Source organism: Furipterus horrens, unplaced genomic scaffold, assembly GCF_987537825.1.
Source record: "Furipterus horrens unplaced genomic scaffold, mFurHor1.1.pri manual_scaffold_3, whole genome shotgun sequence".
NCBI classification, from domain to species: Eukaryota; Metazoa; Chordata; class Mammalia; order Chiroptera; family Furipteridae; genus Furipterus; species Furipterus horrens.
The window spans coordinates 31008662-31020928 of record NW_028327173.1 but is presented as its reverse complement, the minus strand read 5'-3'; the positions used below and the strand labels follow the sequence as shown (position 1 = coordinate 31020928).

The 12267-nt window shown below is 37.7% G+C and overlaps 2 protein-coding genes across 4 annotated transcripts in view; one reads left to right on the top strand and one right to left on the bottom strand.

Annotated features, from left to right (window-relative positions):
• The window catches only part of KLHL27 (kelch like family member 27), a 29230-nt gene extending 25003 nt beyond the window's left edge, over positions 1-4227 (top strand). For all 3 annotated transcript variants that reach the window (XM_090269367.1, XM_090269365.1, XM_090269366.1), the window contains one exon: positions 2245-4227. In XM_090269367.1, the coding sequence (XP_090125493.1) occupies positions 2245-2469 (225 nt within the window). In that variant the 3' untranslated portion in view covers positions 2470-4227. The remainder of the gene's footprint in view (positions 1-2244) is intronic.
• A 1622-nt stretch (positions 4228-5849) lies between these two features.
• On the bottom strand, positions 5850-12231 carry TMEM69 (transmembrane protein 69). Its single transcript, XM_090269363.1, has 3 exons — positions 11240-12231; positions 9434-9572; positions 5850-8279 (listed from the first exon to the last, which is right to left on the bottom strand). The coding sequence occupies exons 2-3, from the start codon at positions 9473-9475 to the stop codon at positions 7572-7574; spliced, it is 750 nt and encodes a 249-aa protein (XP_090125489.1). The 5' UTR covers positions 9476-9572; positions 11240-12231; the 3' UTR covers positions 5850-7571.
• Between the last annotated feature and the right edge of the window lie 36 nt (positions 12232-12267).

The window sequence follows — 12267 nt, the reverse complement described above, 5'->3', positions numbered from 1 at the left end:
AGTATAAATTATTTGGCTACTCCATTTCCTAAACTGTACTTTACATCCCCTTGGCTATTCTGTAACTACCTATTTGTACTTCCTAATCCCCTCACTGCTTCCCTGCTCACCCATTTCCCCACACCTCCCTGCCTATTTGGTAATCATCAAAACACATTCCGTATTTATGTATTTATGATTCTATCTCTGTTCTTGTTTGCTTAGTTTCTTTTTCAGATTCAATTGTTAATAGATATGTATTTTTTGCCATTTTATTGTTCATAGTTTTGATGTTCTTCTTTTTCTTAAATAAGTCCCTTTAACATTTCATATAATAATGGTTTGGTGATGATGAACTCCTTTAGTTTTTTCTTGTCTGGGAAGCTCTATCTGCTCTTCAATTCTAAATGATAGCTTTGCTGGGTAGAGCAATCTTGGCTGTAGGTCCCTGCTTAAATACTTCTTGCCAAATCCTTGTAACCAGAAATACTTCTTGCCAATTCCTTGTAACCTGCAAAATTTCTTTTGAGAAATAAGCTGACAGTCTTAGAACTCCCCTGTAGATAATTGACTTCTTTAGCTACTTTCAAGATTCTAGACCTTGGGATGAATACACAGTTTCAAAGGCTTTCTCCCAGGTAGTGAAAACTATACATACAGAATTTCAAGGGCTCCCTCCTCCTGTGCTGTCATGGTGTTTCTTTTCTTTTCTTTTCTTCTTCTTTTTTTTTTAAAAATGTTGTTACTTGTGATGTTCAGAACACCTGGCAATCTTATCAGACCAGGTTCAGGACTATTGAGTTAGTGGGTGAAACATGTCTCCCTCTTCCTCCCAGCTTTGGTTTACTATCTATCCTACTTAACAGTTTCTCTTTTGATTATTTCCTAGGACCTTAATTAGCTTTCCTGTTTTCTGGGTATAGTCATTTTCCCTGAAATAGGACTTTACAATTCATTTTGGCTATAGCAGCTTATTGAAGTTTCTTTAGGGAATAATGCATACAAGGAGTTAGCAAACTTTTTATTCAAAGGCCACATACAATCTCTTATTGGCATTTTCACTTTTGTTTTTTTAAATAACTTTTTAATGTGGAAAAATAATTCTTACTTTGTAAGCTTAGACAAATGGGCTGTAGTTTCTGACCCCTGATCTATACTACCTTTCTGAAAATGTTTTGCAATCTCTTAAGTCCACTACATGGTCCTTGCAGAAAGGATTACATGGTCAAATAAATTTGGCAAGTGGTTTTTGCTATATCATTTTCCTGGAGGTTTATAAGACTCATTAGAATTTCAAAGATTCTTAAAAGCTTTCTGTATATTGTGTGTGTGTGTGTGTGTGTGTGCACTTTTCTTCTAAGAGCTTTGTGAGTTTGAGTATGTGTTTGTATGTGTGTACATTACATACTTGTATTCCATAGAACTAGTTAATCAGAAAGCCTACCTGTATAGAATCTCTAGATTATTTCTTGATAATATTTTATAATTAATCACAGACATGTTCTTTTATTATTTTCCTCTAAATTAACTAGTGGGTTGGCCAAAACCCACTAGTGGTTCATTTGTTTTTTTTCCTTAGATGGCTCTCGTAGCACTTAGTTGTCTTTAAGTGCATTCGAAACAATTATGTTAGGTTGTATTGTGATAGCTGTCATATCGACATGTATTTTGTTACAAAAATCAAAATTAGTGAATTTTTGTGTAGCATTTTAATATTGAAGATGGAAGAAAATATGCATAGTTTTTGGCATAGTATGCTTTATTATTTCAAGAAAGAAAAAAACGCAACTGAATTCACAAAAAGAGATTTGTGCAGTGTATGGAGAAGGTGCTGTGGATAATCGAACGTGTCAAAAGTGGTTTGCAAAGTTTCATGCTGGAGATTTTTCACTGGATGATCTCCATGGTCATGTAGACCAGTTGAAGTTGATAGTGATCAAATCAAGACATTAACTGAGAACAATCAACATTATACCACATGGGAGATAGTCGATATGCTCAAAATATACAAATCAATAAAGTTATTGGTGAAAATGAAAAATGTGTTCTTTATTTTATGGAAAAAACCATACGGACTTTTTGGCCAACCCAATACTTCGTCTGTATCAACTTGAATGTTCATTTTAAGATGTTCTATATACTGATGTGACTGGATTGTGAGTTTGAAATTTAAACATGTGAAAAGAACCATAGTATCTGATTTCTCAGCAGTTTTCTCTATTATCATTTTATGACACTGCTAACTTAATTTTTTCTCTTCACCAGGAAAAGTGGGTTGAAGTTGCCTCAATGAAAGTGCCTAGAGCAGGCATGTGTGTTGTGGCAGTCAATGGACTTCTGTATGTTTCTGGAGGTCGATCTTCCAGCCATGATTTCTTGGCCCCAGGTACCTTGGACTCAGTTGAAGTTTATAACCCTCATTCAGATACCTGGACAGAAATTGGTAACATGATCACCAGTCGTTGTGAAGGAGGTGTTGCTGTACTATGAAACATAAACTGTAGGAGAGCATGAGAAACATTTTGAAAATGTAGGCTCTGACCTTTTGCAAATCACACATATTTGGTCATAGGACCTTCTGTTGAGTTTTTCATGTATCTGATAGATAATGACTAAAGAATTATTTTTCTAAGAATTTAAGTGAGAGGGGATATGGAATATATCCTAAATTAATAAAGAGGTCACAAAATTTTTCAAGCTTACTAATAGAAATGCTATTTATGCTCTAATTGTCCAGTTAGGGATAGAGTCCTCTTTGTAAAAATTATTTGCTAGAAACTTCTTGGCAAATAGTCCCTTTAGTGGCTTCTCCAGTATAATTCAAGCTGTAACATGACCCTTATGTAATGTAAGAAAATCAGTGAAACAGTTTAAAGATGTCTATACATTCATGATTCAATCCAGAGCACAGTTTTCCATGGCCATAGCTTAACCCACAGCAAAAAGCCAGTGGAACTATTTCCTACTTTTATTTGATGATAGGAGTTTTACTAGCCCCAAACATTTTATTGGCAACAGATATACTGGGAGGGACATGTGGGAAATATCTAGCTCTTTCTATAGACAGGTAAGTTTTGCCCTGTTGAGAACAGCATGAAAAAAGCTTTTACTCACATTTTTTGCCTTGATGCTAAGGACGCAAGTGGGTAATTAAGAGGAGGTTCTTAATGATAGTCCTTTATTGCAACAGGGTGATAGAGGCCAGTAGGTGATATGCACCTGGTAAATTTCTTCCCTATTTTCTAAGTAGTCACCAAAAATATTTGTTTGGCTTTGGGAAGATGGAATTTTATTAGATCATGAAGCTTTGTGAAGCTTACTTGTACTTGGACAAGCCTAACTATGAGCTTACTACTTACTACAAAGCTGCTGCCTGGCTTGGAGAAAATGAAATTGTAGATGCCTGTGGAAGTTCTTATAGACACTGACTCATAAGTATAAGATGAATGGCTTTTGATCCAAAACTACTTCTCAAAACTCTTCATTTCCCCCCATGAGAAGCATTTTAAAGAATTGTTCTCTGTCTAGTTCTGAGAGGAAAATTCATATACATGGTAATCACTTTTAAGTTATTTCTACTAGTCAGTTGGAGCCATTTGTATTAAAGATCTTGCATACATTTAGATTTACCTAGCTGATTCCAGGATTTGATTAGTATATTCCTGATTCCCCTTTTCTTTACTAAAGTCCTTGAAAATATTGTTATAAGCATCAACAGCTTATTTAGATAGAAAACTTTTGGTAAGCATTAAAGACTCAGCTTTCATATCAAACATATTTGGACTGGCCCACAAGGATACTTTTCTTCATAACTTAACCATAGGCTTGTATTAAAAAAAGCTTAGGTAGTGCAGACAGAAAGCTCTGAAAGTCTGAAGGGTCACAGATACCTGGTTGGGATGTGTAAAATATCAAGGAATGAAGTGTCTAGATAATATGTAGACTATTTAAGCTTACGTGCGTTTGGTATTTCTAGTTACAGAGAATCTACTTCTGATTCAAGAGATTTACAAAATGCTCCTATAATGTAATTCTCATTATAACCTGGCAACCTAAACTGGCATCATGAAGGGAGGCATTACGTACTGCTGTGGCAGAAATGTAATGTCAAGACAATCAGTGTTTAGTTTTAATAGGTCCAGATAATTCCTGAGGATAGGTCATTGTAAATATGCTTTCTGTTTCCTAGGTAATGACAAATTGCTTTTAAAAGAATGTACTAATAAAGTATTTTGACTTTTGCTTTTCCTTCTGATATTTTGCCTTTCCTTCGGAGAAAGATCTGAAGAATATGAGTTTTCTTTCCTCTATTATCAGGCTGTAGTAACTGTTTTCTATGTTAATAAAGAAGGATCATGTGGTGATTTCAGCCACAGGCCTTTAACTGATAAACTTCTCAATGATCTGAACAAGTTCTAGTTCTATGGTGTCATATATTTTTGCTTAGGTTTGCTGGAATAAAATACCATAGAAATAGAAACAACAGAATCTATTTTCTCAGTTTCAGAGGCTAGAAGTCTGAAGTCAAGGTATTGGTAGAGTTGGGTCCTTCTGAGGGCTAAGAGGGATCTGTTCCAGGCTTCTCTCCTTCATATAGCCATCTTCACATGCACACGGCATTCTCCTCTGTATGCATGTTTGTCTCTAAATTTTCCCTTGTTGTAAGAATACCAATAATATTACATTATAGCCTACCCTTATGACCTCATTTTAATTGTATTTCCTCTGTAAAGACCTATTTCCAAATAAGGTCACATTCTTAAGATATTGGGGATTAGGACTTCAACACACATTTCAACCCATAACAGGTATGTAAGAAAGTAAACAGATTACCAGTCTAGACTCTTATCTCTTCACAGCAAGAATCACTAGACTGGAAAGCATATGTATATAATTTATTTATGAAATTTAATATTTGAATACTTAAAAAAGATAACGTACCACATGATATAATTTCCTTATTTATATTCTTACACTAGTTATTCTTTTACTTATACTATTTAAAATGTTTTTTCCTTTTTTACAATACTAAGAACCTCAAGAGACAAGGTTTCCAAGGCAGAATTCTAAGGTGATGCTTTAGCTGTTTTGAAAAAACTTTCTGTGAGTTAACATGTAAAACCATACTCAACATCATTAGCCATCAGAGAAATGCAAATTAAAACCACAATGAGGTATCACCTCATACCTGTCAGAATGACTATCATTGATCAGTCAATAAGTGCTGGCCAGGATGTGGAGAAAAGGGCACCCTGGTACACTGTTGGTGGGAATGCAGACTGGTGTAGCCACTGTGGAAAACAGTATGGAATCTCCTCAAAAAATTAAAAATGGAACTGCCTTTTGACCCAGTGATTCCACTGCTGGGAATATACCCTAAGAATCCTGAAACACCAATTCAAAAGAACTTATGCACCCCTATGCTCATAGCAGCACTATTTACAATAGCCAAGTGTTGGAAACAGCTCAAGGACCCATCAGTAGATTAGTGGATTAAAAAACTGGTACATTTACACAGTGGAATACTATGGAGCAGAAAGAAAGAATTCCTGTCTTCTGCAACAGCATTGATGGAACTGGAGATTATTAGGATAAGCAGTCAGCGAAAGACAAATACCATATCACCTCATTTATAACTGGAATCTAATGAAAATAAACTAATGAGAAAAATAGAACCAGATACATGAAACAGACTGATAGCTGTAGGAGGGGAGAAGGGAGGTGGGAATGGTGGAAGGAAGGGGAAGGGATTAGTCAAAGAACATGTATGAATGACTCGTGGACATGGACAATGGAGAGATTGACTGTGGGAGAGGGGTAGGCTGGATGGAGATGGGGGACAAAAGGGAAAAAAATGGGACAAAAATAGGAAAAAAAAAAAAAAGTAGAAAAAAAACATGTGAAGCCAGTTAGCCCTTCATTAGAATATCAAGATGGCTCCAACTTGACTTTTCCTAATTTTATTCATTAGTGGCTTTATTCTTTTAAGTAAATTTGACCAGCTAGTGTTTTTTGTTGATTAGTTGCATCTATACTCTGCCAAATATCCTGATAAAAACGGAAAAATGTGTCAAGGTTCTTTAAACACGACTTCCCCTCATGTTACCACTCCCAAATGATTTTAGAGCCAAAGATCCTTCAGCTCATATAACTAGGTTATACCAGGTAAAATAAGCTTGGAGATGCAATTACCAGGGATGACTGAAATGAAAACTTTACCCTGGAACCACTTTTCAGACAATCGTGGATTGAAGTTTTCCTCAAAAGGGGTTTTTCATCTTTTTTTTTTTTTTTTCTTTCTCTTGCAGGGTTAGCTAAGGGCTAAATGTGGTGAGGGGCTGGGGCAGAGGTCCTCTCCTGCATAGTTGGTGTCTTGGAAATTGGTTCAACAGTATCAACTTGATGATTCCAATAAACAGCATTTATATCTTCTGACCCAGTGATTCCACTCCATGGAACTGGGCCTGATGAGTAATTGGAGCAAAAGGCAAAGATGTTTGGAATCAGAGGTTCAGGACCACCCTGTGCTTAGGACTGAAAACATATATGTCCACCCATTGATAGAGGTCAAGTTCAACAAAGAGCGTGCTCACCCTACAGTAAGATATGTTGCACCCATTGAAGAAAATCTACATTCAGTGATCTGGAGTGAAACCTAAATTAGCGCACACACACACACACACACGCACACACCAGATTATGGAACACTACAAAGGGCATTACTCAGTTTTTGTAAAATCTCTATAATATGCATTGGTTTTTATATTTCCTGAATATTGTACATAGATAACCTGAAAGTACACACCAACCAATATTTAACACTGGGATAAGCATCTGGGAGGTGTTTGCAATCTACTAAATATACGTTATACTGCTTGATTTTTTTCAAAATGCAGTCTCCATTAGTTTTATAATCAGAACGCGTGGTATTACAGTTTGCTAAAAGAAAAAACCCGGGAGTGTAGAAAAGGCACAAAAACAGGAGCCAATGATACACAGTATGTGTTCAGGAGAAGCTCTGCCTGTAGGGCCTCTTGACACCATGTGTCCCAAGTAGTAATTTTGATCCTCTTGCAGGCATTTGTCTCCTGCTAAAAAAGCCCACACATCCAGCTCAGCAATATTTGACCAAATTAAAATGGAAATCTATAAGCAAAGTAAGGTTTGTCGAAAGGCAAAAAAAGAAAAAAGAAAAAAAAACCTGACTATACATGTATATAAAATCCATATTACACCATGCTACAAACCATAAATTGGAAACATGTGAAGTTGCCCTGCGCTGGCGTGTACATCTCATCTTTTTTTTATTTTTACCTTTTTCAAAATAATTAAAACACTGAAATGTATGAATGTTCTCGTAAGACTGAGAACTGTAACCTACTATGACATGAAAAGAACTTGTTAGGGATTTTCAAGATGTTGATCATATAATTCATATGAAATAAAGATTTCTGAAAATGAAAAAGTGTGAATAAATTATCATTGGTGGGAAACAAAAGAGCTAAACAGTGGTAAAAGAAAAAAGAGATGCAAAACAGCCTTACAAGGCTTGTAACCAACATGCTAACATCATCTACAGGATAGTTTTGTATTTATTCTACCTGACCAGGTGTCTTGGGTCCTTTCTCTGGATAAATACCTTTAAGTAGTAAAGTGATTACAAATGATAAAAAGGCAAGTAAAGTGACTACTATCCTCAGGGCTTTGAACCAATTGGGATAATGTGGCAAGAGAAAAAGTTCATTATGTAATGCTATCCCCAAACCTATTATTACTGTGACTATAGCTTCACTGAGCCTTTCAGAAATAAAGAAAGCAAAGCATGAAAACACAACAGGAGCTATACTACTAACTAAATTGAGGAAGTCTGGTTTGGCTGGACTACCTTCTGGCAGAGTAAAACCCCATCTGATCCCTCCTATGAAAGATAGGAAACTGGCTCCATAAGCCATCTGAGTAAAAGCTAATATGGGGATATACGTCTTTGTCATCACCATGATCAGTGGTGGCACACAGAAGGGGATTAGTCCTGCCAGAGATATATATAATGCTGGCTTTGGGCTGTCAGGCAGGTACATCATAGTTTTTGGTGGTCTGGCGGGAAGCACTGGCTTGTGCTTCTTAGAGCTGCATGGAGAAGTATGATAGTATTGTGTTCTGCTTTTATACACTAGAAATGATGAGAAGGGCCAAGGCCTTTGAAACAAAGGTGAGAAGTCCTGCTGGAGACATGTCTTGAGAGAAAGTATTTCTCTTCTGCTGCTGGCTCCTAGTCCAACTGTGAAAGGGCACTTCAGCATCTACAGAGAAAATAGAACCAGAAGACAAAAACAGGTTTTTGTTTTTTTTAATCACCAAATGTCTTAAGTTAATTCCAACGTAGAACAATATAAAAACAGATTATTTGCCTTCTGTTAGCACACTGACCTTTACAGAAAGATTGGACTACAGAGTGATGTTATTTCTGGCTAAGACTATTAACAGCTATACAAAATGCAAAAGAAACTACTGAACAGAAACCAGTGATGTTTTGGGTTACCACTAAGCTTATCCCATGAGGAAAACATCTCAAAGAAGAACAGGTAAAGACTGGATGTTCACATTTTGGCATTCTGAATTGCCTCTTCTATTTATAAATTGCAAAGGCAGTTGCACTAATCATGGAGAATTCTATTTTATGTAGAGAAAAGCAACCTACCTTCCAATTTAGCCTTATGGACACGTCATACTTTTCATAATTCCATGCCTTTCTACATGTCTGTGCCTAGAATTCTAGCTTACTACTTTACTATTTGGAAACTTGTCTTTCAAAATTTAGCTTTAAGCTTTCTCCCATCTAGTTTAATGCTCTTATAAGTATCATTTGTACACTTCCATTATAATTCTCACAGTGAATTAAAATAGCATTTACTTGTCTGAGCAGACTCAAAAGCCAAGGCCATATTTCTTTCTTGGCCTTAAAAAAAAAAAAAATTCCCTATTGCCTTTCATGGTATATGGCCAAATAACCTTCCCTGCTGATCTGTGCTTCAGTGAGCAGATACCAAACTTCAACTAACAGATCAAGAGTAACTCAAGAAGTGTTAAGATGAGAGGAAAAATGAAATGGTTATTTAAGAATCTTGGTAATTCCTCATAATGGTAGGAACAATTTCATCTTTGGGCCTCTTTTTTCTTTTTGTCTAGAATGTTCTTCCCTGAGCTACTTGCATGGCTCATTCACTAACTTCTGACCACCCTATTAAGTCTGTTGTTGACAATCTGTATTGCCTTCCCCTGCTTTATAGTTCTCCACAGCACTTAACACTTGACATATTAAATATTTTACTTTTTTGTATTTTACCCCCACCCCCAAATATATGATAGGATTTTTTTTTTCCATCTTTTTCACTGCTATTGCCCAGCCAAACCATGCCTGGCAAGCAGTGCTCAAATATTTGCTGAGTAAACCAACCTTTGTAGATGCCTGAGAAAACTTCTGGATGAAGTGCAGCATACTGGCCCCTAATGAAGTCTTGCTCAGGAGGATGTCAGGTAGTTCTGATTAATGTATTTTTACAGCTAAGTGGACGGTCTGAGTCAGAAGCATGTTGCTGTGTACAAAATAAGATGTCATTTAATTTTCATTTTATAATTTTTAAAAAGTAACAAGAATTTCTTCCATATAACAATTTCCTTTGAAAACAATCATGAATGTTTTCAAAAATTCAGTAACATGTTAATAGATCCTTTTCTTCTCTGAAATGAGTAGGGCCCAGCCCTAGCTGCTGTGGCTCAGTGAGTTGAGCACAGGCCTGCGAACTGAAAAGTTGCTGGTTTGATTCCCGGTCAGGACACATGCGCCGGGTTATAGGCCAGCTCCCCAATTGGGGGCATGCAACTCTGTCATTTCCCAGCTGTGTGATAAACTGCTTCCTTGACATCTCAATTTTCTCCTCTCTAAAACTGAGGGTCATAAGATCTCTGTTCTCCCCTCCCCCCTTAGTTGTCTATTTTGGGACTTAGGCGTTTACAGCTCAAAATAATGATATAAAAATACAATTCAGGCCCTGGCTGCTGTGGCTCAGTGGATTGAGTGTCGGCCTGCGAGCTCAATGTCGCTGGTTCGATTCCCAGCTAGGACACATTACTAGGTTGCATGTCAGGTCCCCATTTGGGAGCACGAGTGAGAGGCAACCACACAGAGATGTTCTCTCCCTCTCTTTCTCCTTTCCCCTCTCTCTAAAAATAAAAAAAAAAAAAAAGGTAAACAAACAAATAAATAAATTATTTAAAAAAAAAATACAATTCAGCTGTCAACCACAGTGTAACTGTGTTTTATATGCATGAACTCATTTAATACAATAACCTCATCAACTCGGTGCTGAGAGACTGTATAACCTGTTAAGCTAAAGCACAGACTTTGGAGTTAAACAATCTGGCTCAACCATTTATTAGCTACATGAGTTTGGACAAGTTATTTAATCTTATTCTGATACAGTTCACTCACTTTTGAAAATAAGGATTATAGTAACTACACAAGATCGCTGTAAAAATTAAATCAGTTAGTACATGTAAAGGGCTGAGAACTGTCCCTGGCACAAAGAAAGCACTAAAAAACTATTAGCTATTATTTCTTCCTTACACAAGAGGGAATGGTTAAGAAACCTAATATAAGCAACCAGTAAGTGACTGAGACTATGAATCCAGATGTCTTATGTGAGTCCCATTCTTAATCAGGAGAATGAAATGTCTAAAAACATCAAAACCCACAGTTGCCACTTCATTCATTAACAATTTTAATGAACTAGTTTCTTGATCAGATTTGAGAACTCCTGTATACTGGCTAATGCCTTTATTCTATACATAGGAAGCAAGTAGGAGGTTATCCTGGGCATCTGAGTAGATCTTAAAATCTACCACATACACCTTCTGACTCCCAGACACACGTTTATCTGCAGGGCCCACACACACCTTTGCTCAAAAATCACCTGTAAGAGCCTTCTGGACGACCCCACTTAAAATCAGGTGAGGGAATTAAGGACAGATCCAAGAGTTAATCCACTCAATTCAGGCGAAAACGCTCAGTATTCACACTGTCCCACCAAAAGAAAAAGCTGCAAACCGCAAGCCTCAGTGCCTACATCTGAGAAAGAGATGGAGTCTGGACGCAGTGGTCCACCGTAAACTTTGTCCGACAATGCCCGCAGCTCTCGTTTACTGCCAACCCTTAGTGCCCACTTTCCCAACCTGCACCTTCGGCAACAGCCCTGCTACTCACTTGACGGAGACGCGCGGGAAGATGGAAAGCTGTGCTGCAAGAACAGCCAGGTACTCCTGAAAAGAAACTTCCGGCAAGTAGCATTAGATAGTCCCCAACTTCCTGACAACCGAAGAAAAAATGAATCCGGGTGGGGACTTTACCAGCGTTAAGTGGTTCCCACGGTGGGCTTTCCTTTCCGTCTTGGGTCATTCTCTTAATTCTAGTGAAAGCCAGCTTTTAAAGTCTGTAGGTTAGCTGAACGATCCTTGCCTCTATTTTAGGTTTCCCAGCCAGTTCAGGAAGGTAATGTGCAACTTCTGAAACAATCTCAGAGTGATGGTGGAAGAAGGTAGGAGAGACTTGGAGTCTAGGCCAAATGTGACTTGCCAAATTTGCTCTTCACCTCTGAAACTCATCTTTTAGTTTGCATAACGACAGGGTTTATAGGATCGACGGTGCACATCTCCTGCGCATTAAGATCCTGTATTACTAATACTATTTACGAAAATTAAAAACTGTCTACTTCCGTTCTTTTTGCTGAGCCCTAGAAACTTCATTAAGAAATAAAGAGCCTAAAAGGCAGGATTTTCACCTGCTGTGAAAGGTGTGGTGGTAAGAGATTTGCGGATGACTCAGAAAGATCATTCGTCCCCTTCACTTTTAACTTTTGACGGCTATGTGACCTTGGACAAGTCTGTTCCCTTCTCTGGGCTTCCATTTTACAGTGTATCAAAGGGAAACAGCACCAAGCAATTTGATCATCCTTAAGACAAATAAGGTGACCGCTCAAGAGGCCCACGCTGGCCAGTTCCTCCATCCCTTCGGATTCTAGGTAGCCTAGCTGCCTGGTCGCCGGCCATCTTGTGGTTTAGCTTCTAGTGCAGGATGGACTCAAAGCAAATTCTGCGTAATAGTAACCACTTCTAGTTGGAATAAGCTTTCACTTTTATTTCCTTCTTTGTCTGATATGGCAGCGCCGCCCCTTCCCGTCGTGCAATGCCAAATGAGACTGGGTCGGAGAACAGCTTCTCCGCCAGGCACTGAGG